General features: G+C 35.8%; 1 protein-coding gene across 1 annotated transcript in view; it reads left to right on the forward strand.

The window, feature by feature from the left end:
• DPYD (dihydropyrimidine dehydrogenase) overlaps positions 1 to 26,901 on the forward strand; it is an 853,664-nt gene that overhangs the window by 696,397 nt on the left and 130,366 nt on the right. The window contains exon 19 of the mRNA XM_047727240.1: positions 1,948 to 2,090. Coding sequence (XP_047583196.1) covers positions 1,948 to 2,090 — 143 coding nt within the window. The remainder of the gene's footprint in view (positions 1 to 1,947; positions 2,091 to 26,901) is intronic.

The following is a 26,901-nucleotide window of genomic DNA, read 5'->3' on the forward strand; positions in this document are numbered from 1 at the left end:
GCCACTGAGGATTTGCTGGTGTTAACACCTGTGTAATAATGTTGCCCTTTAAATGTAACTGGTTAAATTTTCAAAGCTGTGTTCTGGGATTTTGCCATTTGATGTCCATTAATATCAATTGGAATATGTGGCCAAATCCCTATGTACCACTTTGAAATTTTTTTCCTTAGTATTAATGATAGTATTCTAACAGTGCAGTTAGAAATAAATTATTTATCTGCTTAGCTCAAATTTCCTTAACTCTCTAGGGTCAACTAAATAAGAAAAAAAAAAAAAAAGGAATCCCAGTGTTTACCACTTCAAAGTAACATGTATATAAAGAAGCCATCAGCTTAGTATGTATTGAACATATCTGTTATATTATGCAAATAGATATATGTCAATCTAAAAGATTTATTTAAATTACAGATGTCCTTTAAAATGCTTTTCTTTAACTTTTATTCTTACTCAGATTTCTTTTTAGTACAGCTAAAGATTTGTACATTTAAATGTGTATGTGGGTGTTGGTGTGGGTGTACATTCTTGTTATGCATTCTTCTGTCTTTTACCTTCTCTACCTTATCAGACAGATGAAGAAGTCACAGATAAACACTTTGAAGTAGAAATAGGATCTTGATGTTCAGTTTCTAATTCACCCTAACTTACTGCCTTGTATTTCAGTGTCCATTATGGAATTCTGAAGTGTCAGCCTTGAACATTCTTGACTAAGAAACATTAATATCTAGAGGAAGATTTTAAGGTGTGGGAGCAATAGGAACAGATATTTCCACAAACATTTTTGGTGTTAAATGCAAAAGCGTGAGTTACACATAAATTTAATATCATCGGAAATGGATATGAACAAGATAAAAAGAAATCCACTAATTTTAAGGAAAATTCTTTGTGCTTCCTCAGGGTGAGTCCTCCTATAAATACACATTGATAATGCTGGTCTTGAAGATGCTTGTAGTGGTAGAGGTAATGATTAAAGTACTCACCACATGAGGCTGATTTTACCAGTTGCTTATTTGTGTTTTTGAGGCAATGTCAAGTTCTTGCACAAATAGAACTATTTTTAGTTCAGAAAATACCTTTAAAGAACAATGACTAATGAATCTGCACCAGAAATACCAAATTATATTCCAGTGTGATGAAAGCATTAATTTACTTTGGATATGTTAACCCTTGAGAGTTGAAAGCATCTTTAATACAATATAGTCATTTTAAAAATGACCCCCAAACGTTCTGTCCATCTATGAAGTTTTCATTATGATTAGGGAATAATATATTTGTAATGCCTGGTTGAGTGAAGTATAAAAATTAAACACATACTCTTTAATTACTGAATTCGAGTAAATTGTCCTTACCTTGGTGGAAACCTAATGTATGAAAAATTCGATTAGGCTCACTATATTTCATCAAATTGCAAGTAATGCATGTAAAAAGCAATATGGAATCTGTAAGTTCATCAGCACCTTGCTTGTTTTCACAGTATCTCTATTCACACCAGCTGCTTTATACTTAGTGGAAACATAACAGAGCTGTATGTCTATTTATGCACTGTATGTGATTGTTTTTCTTTTTCAAAATCTGCTGTTCCTTGTTCTTTTTAAAACAGATGCATGAGCGTTCCTTATAATCTTTTACACATTACTGTATATCAAATTGTATTATGTATGTATTTTATGCAGGAGTTCTGAAGTTGCTATATCCACTTGCGTAACACGTTTGCTTGCAATAATAGCATCAAAATTCTTTAAATACACATCCATTTACAAATTAACATACTTTAGAACATGGCAATGTATATGTATCACACACACACACACACACACACACGCATATCTTAAGTAACAATAAAGAAAATTGACTTTTGTCTAGTATAGCACACCATTGCATATAATGATTATAAGGCAGTATGTTTAAATGGTCAATATGCTAACCATTGATTATTCTCATTTTCTGTAGGCACAGCAATCAGACCTATTGCTTTGAGAGCTGTGACCTCTATTGCTCGTGCTTTGCCTGGATTTCCCATTTTGGCCACTGGTGGAATTGACTCAGCTGAAAGTGGTCTTCAATTTCTCCACAGCGGAGCCTCGGTCCTCCAGGTAGTACCTGTATTTTCCCCTTCAAAAAGCTCCATCTAATACATCTAGTGTAAATTATGTGACAACAAATATATTCTTGTAGGGTCTCCTGAGAAAGAGACAGTGGGGGATTAAAATGGCAGCTCTCATTAAGTTCCTATTATGAGTCAAGAACATACTTGAGGTTTATTTTCTGTCCTAGTTAGGGCTTACAAGCCCTCTATCTTGTAAAAATATATTTGCTTACCTCCCTGTTTCCAAAAGAAATGAAATTAGATAACAAAATGCATACTGTAGAACTGGGAAGAAAAACAAATACATGAAGACATCTGGGTAAAAGTAAAATTTTGTTTGAAAAATAAAATGAAGTCGTGGGTAAGGCCAATACACAAAACCTATGCCATAATGTACTGGAGGGATTACCAAATTTGACTCTGAACTTCCTAGCAGTCAAAGCAAGGAAATTATTGGTTTCATAGCTTTTGAAATATAAATATAAATTGATTATTCAACTTCTTGTGATACAGAGCTGAGAGATATTCTTCCATTACTGTCATAAAGGGATACTTTGAGATATAGTACATTATACTCTTAATAGCATTCCTACCGATAATCTTTACTTATTACTTATATACTTGCTTGTTATTATGTTACTCAGCAAAGGCCCAGTACATTGCCTTGGCACATTATAGCATAAACATTTCTCTGAGGCCAGATATGCAGATTTGGATGGTCTGACTTGACCCAGGGATAAACTTTTTCATATGATGACTAGACTGTTACCTCCAAATGGAATATTTCAATGAAAATTATAATAACTGAAATTTAAAACTCAGTTAATGGGCTCAACAACAGAATGGAGAAAACAGAAGAAAGAATCAGTGAAGTAGAAGAGCAATAGGAATTAACCAATCTGAACAACACAGAGGAAAAAGACTGAAAAAATGAGCAGAGCTTCAGAGAACTGTGAGACTATAACAAAAGCTCAAACATTCAGAGAAGAGGTCACAGAAGGAGAAGATGACAAAGAAATAATGTTTGAAAACTTCCCAACTTTTTTGCAAAAGAGCAAAATCCTATAGATTTAAGAAGTTGAATGAACCGCAAATATGATATATCTAAAGAAATCCATACTGGGGCACCCAGTTGACTTAGTAGGTTAAGCTTCTGCCTTCAGCTCAGGTCATGATACTAGGGGCTTGAGATTGAGCCCCACATGGGGCTCCCCGCTCAGTGGGGAGACTGCTTCTCCCTTCTGCCTGCCACTCACCCTGCTTGTGCTCTCTTTCTCTTACTTACTTTCTCTCCACCAAATAAATAAATAAAGTCTTAAAAAAAAAAAAAAGAAATCCATACCAAAACACATCATAGTCAAACTTCTGAAAACTAAAGATAAAAAAGGACCTTGGAAGCAAGGAAAAAAAACAAAAACAAAAACCACACATTTTACCTGGAGGGAGCAAAGAGTTTTAATGGAAATAGATTTCTCACCAGAAAGTGTAAAAGTCCAGGAAGTAGGACAATATTTTTCAATTGTTGAAGGAAAAGAACTATCAACCCAGAACCCTGTATCCTTCAGGAATGAAGGAGAAAGCAACACATTCTTGACTGAAGAAAAGCTAGAAGAATTTGTTGCCAGGAGACCAGAACTAAAAGAATGGCTAAAGGAAGTTCCTTAGAAAGGAAATGTTAAAGTATCTTGAGACATCAGGAAGGAAGGAATAAAGAACAAGGAACAACAACTTCAAGAAAAATCTGAGGATAAGTCTAGGCTTGGATATCACCTGAATTTACATTCATGAACAAGGAGAAATGTAGGGACTGGAAGATATGAGTGGGTTGTGAATTGGTCCCAGAAAAGATGCTTGCTCATTTCCCAACATGTGATTTTTGACAGGTCACACATGGGGGTGAAGATTGTTAAGACTAACAAGTGTTGCTTTTAGCTGCTGCTACAGATAGTCTTTACACACCTACCTGAGAGTGAAGTAGTTTTATCATACTTCACTTTATTGCACTTTATAGATATTGCATTTTTTACAAATTGAAGGTTTGTGAGGGCGCTTAGGTGGCTCATTGGTTAAGCGTCTGACTTCAGCTCAGGTCATGATACCAGGGTCCTAGGATTGAGCCCCACATTGGGCTCCTTGCTCAGTGGAAAATCTGCTTCTCCCTCTGCTCCTTCCCCTGCTTGTGCATTTTCTCTCTCTCTCTCACTCTCTCTCAAATAAATAAATAAAATCTTTAAAAAACAACAACAACAACAATGAATTGAAGGTTTGTGGCAACACTGCCTCAGTCCACTGTCACCATTTTTCCAAAAACATTTGCTCACTTTGTGTCTTTGTGGCACATTTTGGTAATTCTCGCAGTATTTCATACTTTAAAAATTATTATATCTGTTATGATGATCTAGGATCAGTAATTATGACTTACTAAAGGCTTAGGTTATGATTAGCACTTATTAGTAGTAAACTTTATAAATTAAAATATGTACCTTTTTAGACATAATGCTATTGCACACTTAATACAGTATAGTATAAACACAACTTTTATATGCACTGAGAAACCAAAAACATTCATTTGACTTACTTTAATGCATTATTTGCTTTATCGTGGTGGTCTGGAACCCAATCCACAATATCTTAGGTTTGCCTGTGCTTTGATTGACATTTCGTGAGGCTTGGAGGATGAAAGGAATGTAACCAGTCACATGACAAGTGCTGGAGCTGGAGCTCAGACAGCAGGTTTCACAACTGTGAAGCCAGTGCTCTTCCCATGGCTCATGTTGCCTGTCCCCTCCTAGAACCTCTAAGGTGAGAATATCAGCAATAGGTAGATCTTTCCTACCTACTCAAGGCTTACATATTCAGGCTACAGCTTCTTCCTTAGAGAAAGGGTGCAAAGAAGAGAAGAAATGTGAAAACATAAAAAATAAGTCAACATGCATTCTGAGAACAGGTGTAGTTGGTGTGTGGACCATAGTATGTGAATATATGTAGAATACCATGTGTCTTTTTTTTTTTTTTAAGATTTTATTTATTTATTTGACAGAGAGAAATCACAAGTAAGCAGAGAGGCAGGCAGAGAGAGAGGAGAAGCAGGCTCCCCGCTGAGCAGAAAGCCCGATATGGGGCTCGAACCCAGGACCTGGGATCATGACCTGAGCCGAAGGCAGCGGCTTAACCCACTGAGCCACCCAGGCGCCCCGAATACCATGTGTCTTTATATAAATGTGTATGTGTGGTTAAAATAATCATTCATGTTGTGGTTTCTGCTTAGCCCCATTTTGGATCAAGAAGTAGAGAATCACTCAGAGTTCCTTAAGAAAATGTAGTCAGTTGTATTCTCTGAATCAGGGGACCCTGGAACTAAAACTTTAAAAACCTGTGGGGCAGTTCTCAGGAGAAATCTCCTCCATCTCTCTTTTATGGTCCATGTGATTTCTCCCTCAGAGGAATCTAGAGTTCCATTCACTCCTTCTCTCTCCATAGCTTCCTCCTTGCTTCTGCCTCCTCTGAACTTCTGCCTGCCACATGACACCTGGGCCCCCTCTACGTGGTGGTTTTCAGCTCCAACTTCCAAGTGAAATGCCTCATTGGCTTAATATCTTTTAGCTCAGATTTCAAAAGAGGAAATTTGTTTTGCTCAATTATCTTTTCATGCCAGGCCCCATCTTAAAACACTAGTCATCCAGTGTATTGACTGCATGGTAGATAGCAGAAACATACTAAGTATTTGTTGAATGAATTTGTTAAATGAATGTGTTGGAGTTGAGCTTTTTGTTTGTTTGTTAAAACCTGATCGTGAAGAGGAGATGAAAGGGTTAACGTGGTCTAGGTGGTGGTTGCCAAAGGACTTGCCCTTCTGTTCCAGCTAGGAACTGCAGGGAGACTTTCCAACTATGTAAGATACTGGTTCCCAAATGATATGGTTAAAAATGTGAAGTTCCACACATAGGCTTCTACTGGTAGAAGATTACAGATTATGTATCAATTCCACACCATTAGCTTGAGTCAGAGTTTTATTTAGCCGGAACATATTTTTAAACCAATTTTAGCTGAAGTCTGAACTGAACTAAAATCAGTATTAAGATACATTTAGGATGGTTATGAGAGGGGAAAACCCTTGAATTTAGAATTCTGGCTTCCCATTTAAGTGAGGTGGAGAATGTGCAGTATTTCTGTGTCTCTTCCATAGTAACTGAATTTCACCCCGTTCTGCTCCCTTGGCCTTTCTAGTCCTGGGTTAATCTAACCTTTCATTTTCTATGCTTCTGGGCTGCTGAATATTATTAGAGAAATTCAGGTAACTCTGCCAAATGGATTTACTGCAAATTCACAGTGTTTAATGTCAGCTGGGCCTTGGGTGCTAGTCAGCATCTGTTTTTATTTATCTTTTAAAAAAAAGAAAATCCACATCAGATTCTCCCCAGTAGTTAGTTCATATTTTTTTCATATACCTCAAGGTAGATTACCCTCCATCATCACCCTCTGTTTCTCTGATACCATTTGTTTTCTGGCTCTTATCACCCAATTCTATACCCTTCTCTGGTTCTATAATATTTCTCTTGAAGAGCTCATCCACTTATATATCTTTGGGTGGAGTACTGTCAAATCTACCTTTCCAATTATTTCCAATCAGAGGTAAAGTACATACTGACAAAATGCATTTTTGCAAGATGTGATCAGACAAATGAAATGTATTTAAGTATCAGGGTGGTGCTGATACATTGGGGTGTAAAAAAAGAAGTAGTGGGTACAGAAAATAGTGACATAAATATTTTGATCCTGATCTTCTTGATACACATACGTAGACTACGTAAATAGGTGAGTTCACTCTTGGAATAAGGATTCAGTCAGTAATTTCAAATGCCATTTTAAATGAGTCAGACCTTCTATGTGACTTTAGAAAAAGTACTGACATTTCAAAATGGAAAGCTAAAATATTTTCATAGTTGGCTATCCAAGTGCAATAGAACATGCCTTTCTTGTTAATCATAATGCATCACAGAGAATCATACATACATTTGTTCATTCAAAAAGTATTTATTGAGGACCTACTACATGCCTGGCATTGTTCTAGGAATTTGGAATTCTTCTGGGAATAGAGCAGGCAAAAGTCCATTCATTACCTCTGGGGCTTACATTTTAGTGAGGGAAGAAACATAATATATAATAAATATGAACTATAAGTATATTTGGTGTGTAAGATGGTAAGTGCTATGAAAGAAAAAGAGGCCTTATTGAAAAGGTAGCACTTATATGAATAATTGGGGATGGTGAATCAGGGAAGGAAAATAGTTATGTCATAGCATCACTTGCTTAAATTTTTAATTGAGAGCTACCTGAAATATAAAAATTACAAAATATCGGAGATCACCTTGCAGTTTATAGATAGAAATGCCTTTTAGGGTTTCAGGTTGCATTTAATGGGTAATTTTTGAAGTCTTCTTGCCAATTCTAGGAATGTATCATTTCCCAGTGGCACTGTTTATTTCTATTATCTTATTCTGTAACTTGCTTTGACAAGGATGTTAACGTTTCAGTGCTGAAACATCCAATAACTCTCCCTTCAAAATGCTTCAGTGGATGTTGAAAAGAAAAACTAAGGAATTAGAGAGTAATTTTGGTTCCAGATCATTTCCCTAGTACATTTTTGGAGTGAAAATGACTATTACAACAGAACCAGATATAGTACTGTGGCCAAGAAATAAGGTTCAAAACCAATTATAGGTTTGTGTTCTTGGGTAACTGCTCTTATAACTTTGTCAGTCAACTAAACTGACTTCTAATTTATTTATGCAAACTCCAGTGTATTTGAAATATGATTTTTGTCCTTACTTGATAGGCTTTCATTAGTTAGAATATGAAATTTAGAGCTCTAAAAAGGACAGATGAAAATTATTAGTAAATTTCATCTACTGAAATTTATAAATACCTCCTTGTTAAATTATGTTCTCAAACTCTTCGTGGACTCTTAAGGTCTTAAAATCTTTTGGGGATTACTCTGAGGAAAAGAAGTTGACTTCTGGCTGCCAATTGTTTATTCATGAAGAGGATAGTAAATAAATAACTTGTATAATTGCCCTTTAACATAGTTTGAAGAGAGGACTTTAATAAATTAAAACTGGTTTTTATGTTGTTATTTTTTTTTACAGTTAATTTTAGTTTTTTTAGCCCCAGACCTACCTTCCTGGTGAGGTCTCTCTTTCCTCTGATTTAAGTACTAGATTGAAGTTTCTGTTAATGAAAAAAATACATAGAGATTTCTGTTGCAAACAAACCCCAGTTGCTTTTAGGGAAAGGTTTCATCACAAAATGTTCAATCTCCTCTATTGGATATAGATAGAGAATATAAGTACAACACTACCTTTTTTTTTTTTTTCACTGAATGACTCTGGGTTTCTGTAGTTTAATTTAATGATATTGCCATTACAATTTAATCTGTTAAGGACTTTGATTCAGGACATCAGAAATTATAGAAAGCCATCAGTTCATTCATGTACAATTATGACCTGTGCCTTCACTGAGATTGTACAGGTGGGTATTCTTAATCCCATTTCTTTTGTTGGGGTTTGTCACTGAACTTAATAGAAAATCCTGAAATACAACAGGAAGAGGGAGCTCAGTGGGCATTTACTGTGAAGAGTCACAGTCATGTGATAGACACTCACTAAACATGGATGACCAAATCAATCCTTAACAATAATCAAGCTGCTCTAATGGAACTAGTCCAAGATAAATTTTTTTTAATGTGGAATTTTTAATGTGACCAGGTGATGTATTATTTTACCAAAACTAGGGAAAAAGAAGTAATTGAAGCAGATAATGACACTGTTTCCTCATGAGAGCAGATGCATTACCAACATTTTCTTGTGGTCATAACACCCAGGAAGACTTTGGTACTTCAGCTCTATTGATGGGGGGTCTTGAGGTGATAAAAATTTAGCACAGTATACTCTTAATTTTTATTGGGTAGGTGGGCAAGAGTTATTCAATGATTTCCTATTTTTTTTCTTCCTCCTTCATTCACTTTAAAGTCAGGCTGTGATATGTGAAGGAAGAATAGTTGATGCCATTCAAAGTTCTTTTAAATGGCATTGGAACTTTTTCACATATTAGAAAAATAGACATATTTTTCTTTCCACTATGCAGTTTCTTGTTTCCTAGCTTTAATGAGTGTTTTGTGTGCAATTTTAAGAACAATATGCAAGTGGATATTAAAAAAATTAGGAACTCTATATCCTCAGAGTAATATATAAGAAAAAATATGCTCTTAGTATCCCTTCAGTGAAATTCCAATTACCGTGTCAATTATTACATTAATTTAAATTACTTTAATGGATGGTTACTTTTAATGGAAGAGGTTTTAATTTTTGAAAAGCATCCTGATTTCAGTGCAACAATGTTGTTTATAAGCAAATAAAGGAAATTAAATGGAAACCTGTTAGGCCTTTGAATGATTATACACTCTCCACTGGATAGAAAGATTAATATCTAAATTCAATGAAAATTAATTGAAATTAAGTCTAGTTTTTTTGAAAGACAGTTTTACCATAAGAAAAAGTAACAGTAACACACAGTGATTGTTTTTTGTGAGAAAATAACCATGTGTTAGCCAAGATGTTTGCAGATATAGCCATATGAAATTTCTGATCTTGTGTAAACTTCTTTGGCTAAAGTTTTTTCCCTGACTGACTAGATCCTTTATGTTGTCTGCTCCCTTATGCATTGTATGCAAAGATATAGTAAACTACTAGTTACATTTCCTCATCAAAAAAACCTTCATATTCCTGACCAAAGTTTTAAACTGCTATTTATCCTTTTGTCAGTTTTTTAAAAAATCCCAGTTGTATAGATATTCTTATGTTACATATTATTTTCCAAACATTATGTTTTCTTTGTTACTTTCCTTTCAACCTTTCAAATTTATCAGTATCATTTGAAATGAGTTGTGATTGGATGTAACTGATTTTTTAATAACCATCCCATAGCTTGTCCATCCAGATAACTGTTATAAATAGTCATTTTGGGTGGTAATGTATTTTGAATACCATTGGTAACTAGTCTTCATACTTTGAGAGTAGATTTGATTTCCTTTAGACAAAACTAAAGACAGCCAAGTTGAGTGAACAAAGTTGGCTTTTGAATTGAGAGATACAAAGTCATGGGTCCCTTTTTCTGGCAATTAATAAACAGTTCAAAGAGAGGTATTACAAAATTCTGAGCAATGCCGACATCTACCACGGTGATTATTTTGAAAAAGCCACACTCACTTGGATATGTATTATTGTATATTTGTTAAAAAATCTACTTCAATATTGTATAGACTCTCTACTAAGTTAGGGTTCAGAATTCAGACTGTATAAAGATTTAGAAAGATCTATGCTATAACAAGTTTATGGTAAAGAATATTAATGATCTAATGAATATTACCTTCTGTTTTTGAAAAAGTCTTTTCCAGTTATTAATTCATTTGACTCTTACAAAGCTATAGGCCTATCAGTAAGCATTTTAAACCCCATTTTACACATTTGCAAGTTGGCAATTTCCTTGAGTTTATTTCATCATTTGGCTAACCCAGTAGGATTGGAAACCATGTTTCCTGATTTCTGCTCCATGATTTGTCTCTGCATCCCCTACCATCCATGTTACTGTGCTTAAGAAACATGCTAGCAGAATAAAAGAGAAATTCATCATAAGCATGTGAATGCTCTCTCTGTCCTTGACTTATTAACAGATGATTCATTCTCGATTCTTATACTACACCTGTGCAGAGTTTACCCCAATCTTACATTTTACAAGTGAACTCCTTGTTCTTTGTTAAATAATTGTTTTCATCATGATAAGTGTAGTCTTTAATCCCCATCACCCATTTCACTCACCCCCCCACTCCCCCCCTGTTAACCATAAGTTTGTTCTCTGTAGTTAAAAGTCTGTTTTTTGGTTTGTCTTTCTCTCTTTTTCCTTTGCTCACTTGTTTTGTTTCTTAAATTCCACATATGAGTGAAATCATATGGCATTTGTCTTTCTCTGACTGACATTTTGCTTAACATTATACTCTCTAGTTCTATCCATGTGTTGCAGATGGCCAGATTTCATTCTTTTTATGGCTGAATAATATCCCATTGTATGTATATACCACTTCTTAATCCATTCATCTATTGATGGACACTTGGGCTGCTTCCATAGTTTGGTTATTATAAAAAATGCTGCAATAAACAAAGGGATGCATGTATCCCTTTGAATTAGTGTTTTTTGTATTTTGGGGTAAATACCCAGTAGTGTAATTACTGGATCATAGAGTAGTTCCATTTTTAATTTTTTGAGGAATGTCCATACTGTTTTCCACAGTGGCTGCCCAGTTTGCATTCCCACCAACACTGCAAGAGGGTTCTTTTTTCTCCACATCCTTGCCAACATTTGTTTCTTATATTTTTGATTTTAGCAATTCTGACAGCTGTGAGGTGACATCTCATTGTAGTTTGTTTTTTATTTTAATTCCAGATAGTTAACATAAACTCTTATATTAGTTTCAGGTGTACAATATGGTGATTCAGAAATTCCATACTCTCTTTGTAGTTTTGATTTGCATTTCCCTGATGATGAATGATGTTCAACATTTTTTCATGGTCTGTTCTCCATCTCTAAGTCTTCTTTGGAGAAATAGATGTTCATGTCTTCACGTTTTTGACTGGGTTATTTGTTTTTTTGGATTTTGAGTCGTATCAATTCTTTATATATTTTGAATACTAATGTCATTTGCAAATATCTTTTCCCTTCAATAGGTTGTCTTTTAGTTTTATTGATTGTTTTCTTCATTGTGTGGAAACTTTTTATTTTGATGTAATCCCAATAGTTTATTTTTGCTTGCATTTCCCTTGCCTCAGGAGACATAGTTAGAAAAACGTTGCTATGACCAATGTCAGAGAAATTACTGCCAGTGTTCTGCTTAAGGATTTTTATAGTTTCAGGTCCCACATTTACTCTTTGCTAAATAATTTATCTCTGAATCCTTCAGAATCCTTTGAATTCTGATAAATTTCCACATGCTGAGCAAAGGACATTCTCAGTTTTCTAAAGACCGGGAACCCAGGAGTTTCTGCGTTCTGTTTGGGGAAAATCTAAAAATCCAAATTCTTAAGTAACATGAAATATGGAGGCAGAGTAACTTACAAAGTATATTTAGCACAAGCAAATGATATATGCATGACTGTATGCAATATGAGATGACAAAGTTGATTAATGACAAATATAAGAGTAATCCTAGGGTGTAGAAACATAATTATACACTTAAAATGGGGATGACCATGGAAGAGAGAAAATTTTGTGGAAAAATTATAGAGGGGTTTATTTAACAATAAGGCCAACACAAACAGCACAGTAATATAGCTTCCCCCCAAAAGCTTATATGACCTTAGTTGCATCTGAAATAGGATATCTAGACTAGAAAAAGGTAAATGATGTCCCCATAGAACTCTCTTCAGATGACATCTTCATTCATCACATGATGGGTACCCAAAATTTGCCAGGCATGGTTTTAGCCATGAAAAAAACAAGGATGTTCTCAGACAATGGAGAATGCTCTCAGCAACCTCACATGCTATAACCTTCTTCCAAGGGTGATAAGATAATCAAGTCCAGGGGTGCCTGGGTGGCTCAGTGAGTTAAAGCCTCAGCCTTCGGCTCAGGTCATGATCCCAGGGTCCTGGGATAGAGCCCCGCATCGGGCTCTCTGCTCAGTGGGGAGCCTGTTTCCCTTCCTCTCTCTGCCTGCCTCTGCCTGCTTGTGATCTCTGTCTGCCAAATAAATAAATAAAATCTTAAAAAAAAAAAAAAGATAATCAAAAGTCTGGGGGAACAGTGTCCTCCTGGCAAAAGGAAGAGCAAGAACATACATACAAAGTTTGTATGGTGTTAGGGTGAGAGCAGTCTTGCCCTGTTTCAGGACTGGCAAGGGGCACAGCAGAGTAAAGGATGGATGGTAGGAGATAAAGGTGCATACATAGGCTATGGTGAATCTCATAGGGCCCTGTAGGCCATGATATTTAGATGATTTTTTTATGTCTAATGGAAAACTATTGAAGAGTGACAGTCTTTATGATCCTACAGGCTGACACCACGCCCCTTTTCCCTCTACCTCCTCAGATCCAGGAGCAAATAAATGCCCAATGGGCCCTTTCCACGTTGTACTTCCATGGTATTTTGTTCACTTCTTAAGGAATGGTTTTTATCTTCCCAAGATTTCAGTTCCCTCTTCTTCTAAGAACACTGGCAGCCTCTTTCATCCTTGGTTAGTTGCCTTGCAGATAGTTTTTTTGATTATTCCCAAGGACAGTGATCCCCAAAATGTGACTTTATCAGTACAAACCAATCACTTCTAGAGGAAACTTATCTCAGAGTTCCTGTTTTGTTAATGGTAGAACATCATCATCAACGTTCTATACAAAAAGACTATTAAATATTAATCCAAAAATCAGACCAACACAAATCCATTTCTAGAAATGTTCAGTTTTATCATATACTTCATATGTATGAATTTTTTCCCCAAGGATTCAGATTAGAATAGATTGTCTGTGCCATTCTGAGTTTTCTCTTGCAAGAAAAGAATGAAAATCCAGGCCACAAAAAGACATTTCACAGTTGATTCCTCATAAATACCTACCTCCCTACGAGTTTCTAATCATGACTTTCAATTTTGTACCCCACTATTTTGCTTTGTAGGTACTGTCCCACTTCCTTATCGCTTTTCTTAGTTTCATTTTTGAAATGACACAGAATTATTACCTTATTATAATAATGATGTTCCTGAGTTATAGCCACTCTTCTTTTTAAATGACTCTGTCTGCCTTATACTTACTATCCTTATTTTAATGGGAACAAAACAGATTTAGATATTTTTCCAAGCTATTTTAAGACTGGTTCCTTTGAATTTTGAATACATTTTTATGTTTGGGATCCCAGCAGTTTTGTTTGTTTTTATAATCATAACAAACCAAACCTTAAAAACTTTTATCCTCCTGACACTTACATACATGTGTGTACAAGTTTCATGTAAATCTTATAGTAAGCCTCATGCTTGGTCATAATCCCCACAATATATTCACAGCAAACTAGGCTCCCTGGAGTTACTTTCTTCTGGAAAGATCCAGGCATCATTTTAGTTGTAGTGCATTCTGATTTTACTCTAGTTTTCCTTTTTTTTTTTTTTTTCTCTTTTTCTTCCTGTTTAGATACTCCTGATTTTCTTCCTAGCTCATTTCTAGTGGAGAGATTTTGTTCTGATTTCTAACCATCTTCAAAGATTAGAAACTGTGAAGGTTAATTTGTTCCCTTTCTGATCTTGATGTGGGATGTGTCTAAGGCTGTGATAGAGTAGAACAGAGAAGGGAGGGAGAGAGACCCTGCTAGAATTAGCTGCACCCCAGAATGCCTGGGGCTCTGAACCGCATCGGTAACGGATCTCTGAGAAGGACTTTAGAAAGGCTAGTGGTATCTCTTCTTACTAAGGTACAATGGAAGCTTGCTAGTCTGCCATATCATAGCCTAATTCACAGCTTTGGTTTTGATGATCTTGCAACCTGAGGTTCTCAACTTCCTTGTTCTTACACTTTTATTTAATAAACCCTATTGTTGTTTCCTAGCATTTTTCAAAAACCTCAGTTCTTTCTAGTTTTGAATATTCTCAACAGTATTGTGTGCCATTCTTATATATCCAGATGTGGTTGTATTGCCATGTATAGTGTAGGAGTTAAGAAGAGGAACTCTGAAATTCTGCCAGTCCTTTGCTCAACTGCCAGCCCCACCATTTAATGGCTCGATAAGTTTGAACTAATTATTTAATTTCTGTAAATTTTTGTGTATTCATCTATAAAATGGAAGTTATGATAGCTATCTCATTGGGTTGTTACAAGGAAGAAGTGATATTTAATATGTTAAAGGGAATACCACAAATCAGAATCCTAGTACTGGAGTGTCTCCTTCTTGCTCCAGCCTCCCTGGTTCAGCTACTTTCTCGCCATCCATCAATGCTTGACACATCAGGGAGACTTCAGCACCCTGGTACAGCTCTTAAGGTTCACTGTGAAATGAATATCAACTGTGATTGTATCTGTCTCTAATTATAAACTCCTAGAAAAAAAGAATAATAGGACTATGTAATTTCAGTCAAGCAATTGACATTTATTAAGGGCTTTTTTGGTGCAGATGATAATGATTTACTGAAAAATAAAGAATAAGCAAATAATTTGAATGCACATTTATGTTTGCAGTATTAATTGTGAGTCTTGATGCAAATAATGATTGTGAAAGAAATTATAGTAAAATATCAAAGTCCTTACAGGCCTAAAAACATTTTAGAAAGACTTTTGTTAGAAATCACAACTCTGTCTCTGTTTAGAAGTTTAGAAAATAAGTGATAAATTTAAGGTTTATGAGAAGTTGTAAAGGCAATTACTGTCAGGAAATCTCTTTAGTTCAATGACTCCTAACTCCCAATTCAGAAACCAGCCTTAGGCCGGATGGCCGGATGACCTGTCTAGCCTAGGAGTATAATCAAGTTTAACATTGAAAAACAAGCTTATGATTAGTTCCTGCAGATAGAATTAATATCACTTAAGAGTTTGACACAACATGAGGAAAGATGAACTTTGTCAGAAATATTCTGTGCAGATAAATATTTACTGGATTGTTGAATCTTCCTTTCATACTTACACTCTTAAAAAAAATCTTTAGGGGCATCTGGGTGGCACAGTTCATTAAGTGTCTGCCTTAGGCTCAGGTCATGATCTCAGGATCCTGGAATCAAGCCCTGAGTTGTGCTCCTTGCTCAGTGGGGAGTCTGCTTCTTCCTCGCTGCCTCTCCCCCCACCTTGTGTGTGCCTATGTGCATGTGCACTGCTCTTTCTCTCTCTCAAATAAGGAATAAAATCTTTTAAAAAATCATCTCTGAAACAAGCTGTTTATTTATATGTGAAAAGTTTGTTCTAGGAAAGGAAATCTTACCACCATTGCTTCTGAAGAAAATGCTTTTAGGGGAAATTTTGAATGTTTTGTTGCAGACTACTCAACAAATTACTATTTCAGATAGAGGACCAAATGGTTCTTTGTTTTATCTAAGTGGAAAAAAATCATTCAAGAACTTGGCTCTCTAGAAATACATATCTTTGCATCATGTATGTATTTTATGGCATCAAAGTTATAGTTCAGTAGATTTCTAAAAGGCTTTTGAGACAGAGACATGAATTTTTACAGATTCTAATTACAAGTTAGAAGTCATCTCACTGTGGGAAATTAAAAATGGAGATAATTAGGGAAAATTCCAGTTGAAAGAAAAATGCATTATGGAAAAAGCAATAAAAGCACAAAAAATAGGAAAGTAAAATCCCTTCTCAGTAGCTTCTATGATTCAATTGTAGATCAATAGTGTGTAGTTAATGCATTACCAGGAGAGCATTAATTTGCAATTACCACAGGTGATCTGATCCTCTGTGTTCTGACCATTGACACAAATGACCTTTTGTTGAAAGAGATTCTGTAGTCATTATTTTAAATAGAGCAACAAAAAGCAAAAGGAAAGTATAGGTCACTTTCAGGCATAAGTGTCTTACATTACACAAAGTGGAAACCTTTGTAGTGTAGCCCCGAATAGTCACGTTATGGAGTATAGTGAGCCTGAGCACAGATATGTCTGTTTACATACAGGAGGGATATAACATGCACTATATGGTGGTGGGTAAATATGATTCAAAGCAAAGCTACAAATGCCCTGAATTAAGTATAAAATAAAGTAGACCTTTGATAAACCTCTACAAATAAGGGAAGATTGAGAGATGTTGGTTCAATGAAATAGGTGTTTTGTAATGCTTTGTTTCGATGCAAGCTGGGTCACCTTGGAGGTGGAGAGTCTGATGCCCCAACAATGACACATTCTTGAAAGAAAGCAAACCTTGGCTCTCTAGAGACCATATTCCAATCATAAACAATGTGGCAGGGACCCCCGTGGCCCTGTCCAGAGTCTGCTACACAAGCAGGGATATCAACCTCAGAATTGCCAGCTAGGTATAGGAAGCCTGACAGGACTGCATCTTACTGATACATGCTTCAACACAAATGAAAATGCATCAAGTTGCTTGGAGGGGCAGTGCTGCTCTTTAGATCTATGACCTCGGCTTTATGAGATATGTGACCTTTTTATACTTCAGGTTTCTTTTCTGAAAATTAGGGTTTCATAGGATAGTTGTGAGGATTAAATGTTATCACCTGTGAAGCATTTCAAACTGTACCTGTAACACAGTGCCCAGAGATGCTAGATATTAATTATCATCATCATCGTCATCATCATCATCATCATCATTATCATCCTCCGCTAGGATTTTTATTCATTGACATAGAATTTTCAAACAAAATTTACACCCCCCTATTCTAGCTTTGGACTAGCATGTGTCTTGGCTCAGGCTGACTGGAACCAGAACCCAAGGAAAGGGCTGAGTGCTAATGTTTTGTTGGAAGGTTAAACCAGTAAAGTCTGCCATAGCTAGAGTAAGAGGAAATAGAAGAGACAGACAAAGATGGGATTTGAATACAAGGTCATGCATTACTGGGTAGTCCACTGCTTCGCAAGCTGCAAGAGAGCCAGTTAGTTGGCCACATGGTACATCTCCAGAGAGACTAGATAGAAAATAGTGCCTCGGGATGATGCATTACAGGGAAAAGGGAAAGAAAATGTATCCACCATTACTTTCAGCCTTCCTTCTCCCATTGGTTTGAGTTCATCCTTCTGGATCTGATTATCCTGTAAAAGCCTGCTCCCACAACCTGCTGTGTGGCTCATTCTGGCGCTTCATACAGGATCCAGATCTTTTCTATGTGTCTGGTTATCTAGCCTTTAGACTCATAATGACAGATAACTTATTATCTTATAAGTTATCTAGTTAAAATTATAGGTAAATTCTGTCTCATACTGTGAAAAACCTACCTCCATATATCTTTTATCCATTGTCCCTACTTCTTTTTAAAGCTAGAGAGAATATATCCATGTTATTTTTATAAAAGCATAGAATTCTAGAAATGAATAAAACCTTGTTAGTGCAGAGACAGTTAAATATTATATTTATATTATCCTTATTATCTCTGTTTATGACTATAGAAACCAGGTAAGTGAAAATACCAACAATTTTATAATAATTTTATAATAATATTCTTAGCATGCTACAACCTAGGTTGCTTCATTCCCAGAATGAGACAGAAGTCTAAGAAGGTGGGTGATCTCAAAAATTGGCTTGTGATAGAGAATTAAATGGGTACCCCAGGACTTCCTGAAACCCGGAGAAATTAGGACAACCATGACCTCAACATATAGAAGGGAGCCCTGTGTGTATCTGAAAATTCAGAAGTGCTCTGAGAAGCTTTCATAATGTTCTTTAAATACTGAATAGCATGTAGGCAAAACATTTTTTAAAGTTATTAATTAGAACTATACCTGACAAGCAGATGGGACTTGTGCCTCTCTAGAGAAGTATCTAAAATGGTCATTGTGGTGATATGAGAAGGGGGTATGTTATCCTTTGGCTGCTTCTCCATTCATTCCTTGGTCAGAAGCAGCAGTGTTCCATTAATCGTCTGAATAAGCAAAAAGAAAAAGAGACAAAGAAACAAATAAACGGAGTGAAGTAAAAAGAGAAAGAAGGTCCTTACTTGTCAAGTAATTGAGAACAGAATGAAATGTTATAAGGGAAAACAACTGGTTTATAGCAGCTTTCAGTTTTTTCATGGATAGATACATTTTATTAATAAATGAAATCACTATTTAAATCAGTCTAATTCCCATTTTTAACTGAAGTTGCCTTGTAGGTCATTCTGGTCACTTGGAATATTACCCATTCTAATTATTTGTGGGATCTGTAGTTTTTTATAATAGATTTTTATAGACTTTATAGATTTTTATAGCACCTGACATTCTAGTGCCTGGACGCCTAGTGTCTGGACACCAAGTAATACCTAGCTTAGTCCAACACATATAAGGAACTGATAATTAAGAAAATATAAACAGCTTCTCAAAGCTAAAATGTAATCCAGATCCAGGCTACAAGTACATTATAACTTTGCAAATGATAATACCAAAACTGTTATAATGGCTAATGCTTACATAGAATCTACTATAGGCCAGGTACTTTGTAAGCTAATAATTATATTTGTTTCTTTATTCTTCATTAATCCTATAAGAAAGATATTAGTATTGCCCCTCTCCTGTAGCCAAGAATGTTAAATTATAAGATGATAATGGCAAAGCTGTGATCTAAACTCAGACAGTTTGGCCCAGCATCTGATTTTAACCACTATACTGACATTTTTGCCCACTAGAATGACTATTATCAACAGACAGACAGTGATAAGTGCTGGTGAGGATGGGGAGAGACTGGAATCCTTTTGTGTTGCTTGTGGAATTTCTAGGTGATACAACTACTTTGGAAAACAGTTTGGCAGTTCCTTAAGAAGTTAAACATAAATTTACCATACAAACCAGAAATTTCATCCCTGGGTATCTACCCAAGATAAGTAAAAACATGTCCACAAAAAGTCTTGAACACAGTCACGCAACATTGTTCCTAATACCCCAAACTGAAGACAATACAGATCCCCATCAGCTGATGAGTGGATAAACAAAATATGGTACATGTAGTTCATACGTACAGTGCGACAGTATTCAGCAATAAAATGGACTGTTACCATAATAACATAGATTGCTTTAGCATGGGTAAAAAACATGATGCTAAGTGAAAACAAGCAGATACAAAATACTAACATTTGTATTGTATAATTCCATTTATATGAAATGATGAGAAGTGGCAAATCTAGAAAGAGAGAAGACAGATTAATAGTTGCCTGCAATTTGGAGTCTAAGTGAGAGCGTGGCCGTAAAAGGCACAGGGAACCTTTGGTTGATCGTGATATTTTATTTTTTTAAATATTTTATTTATTTGAGAGGACAGAGATAGTGAGAGAGAGCACAAGCAGGAAGAAGAAAAAGAAGCAGACTCCCTGCTGAGCAGGGAGCCTGATGGGGGGCTTAATCCCAGGACCATGGGATCATGACCTGAGCGGAAGGTAGACGCTTAACCAACTGAGCCACCCAGGTGCCCCAATGGAAATATTTTAAACAGGGTTGTGGTGATCGTTTCACAACTCTATATATTTACTAAAAGTCAGTGACTTGCATACGTAGGATAGATAAATTTTATGGTATTAAATTATGCCTTAATAATGCTGCTTTTAAAAAACCCACATAATTAGAGATAGCTTAAGTACTGCATGTAACAAAATTATTTAATATGAAAGTTTGAAATTTGGATTGAGGGATTCGTGGTGAAAAACCTAAAGGGTAATGGTGCTTAACAGTTATTTCTTTTTTTTTTAATCTGTCTCTTTAATCTTACTTGAAAATGACATAATACCTTTTATAAGGATCCATTAATATTTATAGTATTATTAGTATCTCAAATGTAATCAAATTAAATAAATGTTTATGAACCCTGCCTATTTAAAAGTAAGCACATTCAAATAAGTCTGCCTGATTAAGGCATCCTTGGTAGAGGCCTTCCTGGATTTCAAATGTGTTTTTGCATTTAAGTATTAAAATTAGACTATTTTCTTACAAATAAACATTGATCCTACTTGGTATACATGCTTATATCTGATATAAGTATTTTAATTTTTAAAATTACATATCATTTAGGAAGAATTAAATAGACCAGAGGGAGATTGGCTTTGATGGTATCAACAACTAACATCTGTTGAGAACTTCATTCAAGAGGTTCAGTGTTATCAAGCCATATTATGTAATGGTCATAGTGTCCATTTATTATTGCATTAATGATTATTGAGTGTCTAATAGATACCAGGCACAATGGTGAGAAACAAACATGTAAGAAAAATGTCAAATAGTGATAAGTGCTATGCAGAGAATGTAAATTAGCAAATGTGTTAGTGACTGGCTGGCTGGAGAAGTTCTTGGGAGAGGTGATATTTAAGCAGGGAACTGTATAAGATTCACCCAGCCATGTGAAAATAGGGAAAGGAGCATTACAGGCAGACAGGGAAAAACCCTGACTGCAAAAACGAAGGCATAAATGGTAAAATAAAAGGCATGCCTCTGGGGGAGGGGAGACATGCTCAGATAAGGCCATGGTGCCTACAGCAGAATGGGCGTGAGTAAGAGAGGTGAGCAGGGACCAGATCATGCAGTACTTTATACCAGCTGTTCCTATTTTCTTTCAAAGCAAGGTAAGACATTATTGGTTTTAAGCAGTGGTGAGATAGCATCTAATTTATATTTTAAAATAATCATTCTAGCTGTTGTATGGTTAATGAATCCAGGGATGGCTGATAGTAAAAGATGGAAACTGTGGCAATAGTCCAGGTGAGAGCTGATGATGGACTTGAATAACAAAAAGCAGTGGATGTGGAGAGAATGGATAGATTCTCAATGGAGAGTCGAAGTAGTGCAACGAGGCAACTGAGAGATTACTGTTTTCTGAGCCAGAAAAATAAAGGAATGAGGAATGATTTTTAGCTTGTGGACTATTGGAGAAGTAGGTTGCAGGAAGTGGGGAAATTAAGAATGCTCTTCTGACCACAGTCAGGATGCCCAGGAGACACCATTGGGGATGTCAGGTGGGCAGTTGCCCTCCTTTTTTCCTATCCTATTTTCCAGAAATGTACCAAGGCTTCAGAGGCACCTATCACCTAATGCTGTTAAATGAATGCATGTCTTCTCCCCCATTCCTTCCTGCTTCTTTTGAATGCCTCAGAGTGACTAGAAGAACCAGGCACAAAGTAGATACCTGGATACGTGCTCGTGAGTAGATGCTGAGAGATGACTGGGTGGATGTCTAGATCCATGAACATTTAGAAAGAGACAGTAAGCATCTGGGTATTGAATATTTCAGAGGCCAATTTCATTTATCTCTTATCATTCTCAGATACATATTCCTGAAGCTGAGCTTAAGAGGATCATGAGTGTTAAAGGAAAAGATTACAAGAAATACAATTCCCATCAAGTGCAGGTGTTCAAATAAAGTAAATAAAAGTCTAGAAAATATTTCCCTTCAAAGGAAAAAAATCCTAAATTTATTAATCTTTAAAAACACATTTGTCCTTTTCCCTAACTCATTGTCTTCAAATATCCAGGAAATACTGCTTTTCTGCTGTGGTCAGATTTCTCACACGTTCAATGTTTTTATGACTGATGAATCTCTGAAAACTCAAACCAGATTCTCCTCGTTGAAATATACATATTTCTAGTTAAACACCTCCTTACTCCATTCACTGATCACACTCCACAAAGTCTGAGGAGAGAAAGACAATGATTGCTGTTGGCTTCTGTTATATAAGCGGACAGATCTGAACCAAGAGGACCTAAGGACTTCTGGAATTAAAAATTTGGGCATGCAAATATAAACTTTCATTATCCTCAAATCAATTACGCTGTGTTTGTAAGACAAAAGAAACTAATATACCCAAGGATCTAAATATCAAACTTCTGTTTCAGATAGCTGGCTTAATCCCACAGTGATAGACACGTCAGATATTATAATACTTAGCATATTTCCTCATGTGGAAAATGATAGGATTTCAGTTGTCATGCTTTAAGAGCATGAGCCATAATCTCATTATCATCTCCCTAAATCAATCACTACATCCTGGATATTAACTCTGTCCTAATGACACCAGATGCAGTAATGTATATGAGGTGAGAGACAAGTTCTATGACTCATCATTGGGCCCAAAAACAGTGATGCAAACTAAAAATCAGCTTAATCACTGGGGAATTCAATACAGCCAAATACAGCGTGCATTGCACATGCCTGGTCTTACAGAACTAAATTAAAGAATAATGTTGCATATTCATAGCGCCTGATGTCTCTAAAACACACAAAATAAATATGAGTAATATAGAGAATTTAAAAAGAAACAATCAGTTCTATGGCGTTTTAAAGGATTATATAATTAGCTAATGTTCCTTTTAACAACCTCAGAATATAAGCAACAGTTTAATTTACAATGTGACATGTTATAGACAAGACTGAAGGGTAAAACAGATAAAGTTCACTTACCTGCATTTACCTTATTTATCTGTTCTTTCATTCATATTCATATTCTAACTCATATTCAATAATTCATTTAGAGCCTATAGTATATTGATTTGTGGGGAGGGGGGCGGTAATCAGATTTTAGTTTATGCTCTCGAAGTATGACAAGTGACATTCAGTCATTTTTTGTTTGTAACAGTCTATCTTGTATGTTCATCTGTGTGTCATAGGCCAGTTGTTTACAACATAGAAGTGATCATTTTAGTCCAGGGGCTAAGCTAGTAACTTATCTGAGAAACTAGTTAATATGGGGAGAGAACTCAAAAGGCACTAGTTTCACATGAAGACGTACAATTAAGAACTTGAACAGTTATTTTTTTTCCCTCTGAATGAGACCCATTGTGTCACACATCCACTGAGAGAGACTTCTTGGTAAATAGCACTTCATAATTCTTATCTCATTTGGTCCTCACAACAGCTTTTCAAGGAAGGTTTATTCTGACAAATCTAAAACGAACAGTATAACCCCAGGCTTTTGCAGTCAGAAGTTTTGTTTGATAATAGAATTTGAAAAGAACCAGAGGACTGGGTTATAAATTAGTATCTGCAGAATGAAAGAATAAATGAATGAGTGGGTAATTTTTGAGTAATAGAGAAAGACTTTTTTGAAGAAATGATGTCTTAAAATTGCTCTCTTATGATCAAAATCCAGAATGATCTATTAAATACTTCTGGCTATATATCTCCAGCAAATAGAGAAGGCCTTTCCTGGGAAGATGAGGCAATTTTACAGGACATATATTAGAGGAGAGCAAATTATTTTAAATGCCAGTGTTTGCACAAATCTGTTCCATAGTAAATTTGATTATTTACCTTGATCTTCTTAGGGTAAGTTGATGAATTTCTGAACTTTAAATTTAAAATATGAACTTGAAATAATTAAAGATAGAGAAAGAATTCTTTAAAATGAAAATGTCGGTTCAGATCCAAGGAGACACTAGATTTACCTGGGTATATGATGCAGAAATTAAAACATTAAATAAGAGAATCCAGACACACAACAAGAATAGAGACCTTTCCCTTAACTTTTCCTGGCTCTGTTTTATCTTCCTTCAGTGTAGCTAGAATCTAGATTGCTGTATATGAAAACTTCAATATATGTACAGACATGTGAAAAGGAGTAGTTTAGAACATCATATATACTGGACATGAGTTCAATCTTTGTTAAACAAATGTCTTCATAGAGTTCTGAATTACATAGTTCTTCAGTTCTTATTAAAGGAGACTTCCAGAAGAGAGAGAATCAAATGGTGGCTGCTGTCAAGATTCAGGTATCCAGGGGTACCTGGGTGGTTCAGCCATTAAGTGTCTGCATTCAGCGCAGTCATGGTCCCAGGGTCCTGGGTTTGAGCACTGCATCAGACTCCCTGCTCAGCCGAAAAACTGCTTCTCCCTCGCCCACCCACCCCTGCCCACACTTGCATACCCTCTCTTGCTGTGTCTCTCTCTGTCAAACAAATAAATAAAATCTTAAAAAAAAAAAGATTCAGGTATCCAAACTGGGAATATGAGATAAGCAATAAGCCATATATAAACTGTCAAATTTGGCTGTAACAAATAGTACTCTGAGTATCAAGAAGAATGCTGAAGTAGATCTACTTCTCTCTATCCTGGAAAGGACACTGGTCTACCCAAAAAATAGTTAAGTAATAATGCAAAGGTATTCATGTTTAATGGTGCAATAAGGGGCATATACTTTAAAAGCAGTAGAAGTTGAGATAGAAGTATTTTATTGTGTGTTGATGTGAATTCTGAATTATGATAAATTTGAATAAGTAGAGGGAGATGAAAATATATCATTGGCAGGAAATTAAAGAGAGTTTTTCTTGTCCTTGGAGGGTATTAATATATCATTAATTAATTCATTCATTTATTAATTTGAACAAATCATTTACCAGGCACAGATCTTTATGTGCTAAACACTGTGAGAGTGCTGTGATGAACAAAACAGATATAGTCTGTACCCTTTTACTGTGTCTTTGAAAGCTGGAGAATGAGATCTATATTGTAATCCTTACATGTATTTTAGGTATGTTCTAGGTACTTACATATCTTTTTATTTGATATATTCCTCACAAGAATTCTATTTTGTTTTTTTTTTTTTTTTAAAGATTTTATTTATTTATTTGACAGAGAGAGATCACAAGCAGATGGAGAGGCAGGCAGAGAAAGAGAGAGAGGGAAGCAGGCTCCCTGCTGAGCAGAGAGCCCGATGCGGGCCTCGATCCCAGGACCCTGAGATCATGACCTGAGCCGAAGGCAGCGGCTTAACCCACTGAGCCACCCAGGCGCCCAAGAATTCTATTTTGGATAGAACATAGATAGATAGATAGATAGATAAGATAAGAAGACATATGTGTGTATGTATATAAATTATATGTATGTATGTATGTATGTATATTTATTCCTGTTTTCACATGAGAGCCAGGTGCCTTTGTAGTGGTTAAAAAAAAAAAAAAGCAAAATTACACAGCTGCTATGAGAACAGATCCTAGGGACAGATTGATCTAGGACTTGAACCCTTGTTCTGCTGTTTATTAGCCTGTTGTTAGGGCCCTTAATCTCTGACCCTCTGTTTACCCATCTGCTAAACTGCAGAAAATAATAATACTCTGTGGTGTTATTGTGAGGTTTAAGTGTGATGCTACATTGAACATATTTAGCACAGTCTGGAAAGTAATAACCACCAAGTGAATTTCAGTCAGAGGAATTTGGGTAAAGCATAAAGAAATGACAGTTATGAAAGAACAGACTGAGAAGTATGTAAAGTACATAAAAATCTTCTACCCTTAAGGGTGTTTCTGTCTAGCTTACAGGATTCAGATTTTAGGCAGTCCTTTACCCTTCTTATCCTTCTTGAGTTTTTCATATGCCAAAAGATACTTGGAGGTCAAGAGGGGGGTACCCTTTAAACCTAGGATCCTCTGGATCAGGTTAGGTCTCTGAGATCCCAAATCCCCCACGTAAACAATAAAAGCCCTGTGACTCCAACCCAATGAGCTGAGTCCTGCGTAAGTACCTGAAGGAGTGAATGTTAAACCAAACAAGAAGTGACCGAGCATTCTAGAATGTGTTCCATGAGGATAAGTGAAAATCTCCCTCCAATTTAGAGAGGGGAAAATCCCTCTAATAAGTAAGGGACTCAGGGATGCAGGTTTGTTCAGGACAGTTTTAGTGTGTGCTCATTGTCCTGGTATTTTCATTAACAGTTTCCCTCTTACTCTCAAGTGTTTGGATGGTAAATTATGCAGTCACCTCTAAGCATCCTTCTAAAACCCTCAGCCTAGATTGCTAGTCTTTGTCATCTTTCTTCAGGTTAATCGTCACACTCACAAGTCATAACATATGTGCCCTTCTAGTGAGAAATGCACAAATAAAAGAGTTTGTTTGGTCATTCCACTCATTCATATCTAACCATATTGCACCAACCCAGCTTTGGAGGCTGAAAGGCAGGCACTTTTTAATTATTTCAATAACATTTTATTTATTCACAGCAGGTTAATTATATCGGAAATGTGTCATTACATGTACAGATAATTTTTTAACTAGAATAGACTGCATTTGGTCAGTTTCAAAATGTGATAGCAATTTATGCTAACATTGTACAATTCTTCAACTAGTGCCAGTGACAAAATCAGTAGTACATAAGATAGCAGTGTCCCCAATATTTTTCATAAAGCG

This window comes from Lutra lutra, chromosome 4 (assembly GCF_902655055.1).
Source record: "Lutra lutra chromosome 4, mLutLut1.2, whole genome shotgun sequence".
Classification (NCBI taxonomy): domain Eukaryota; kingdom Metazoa; phylum Chordata; class Mammalia; order Carnivora; family Mustelidae; genus Lutra; species Lutra lutra.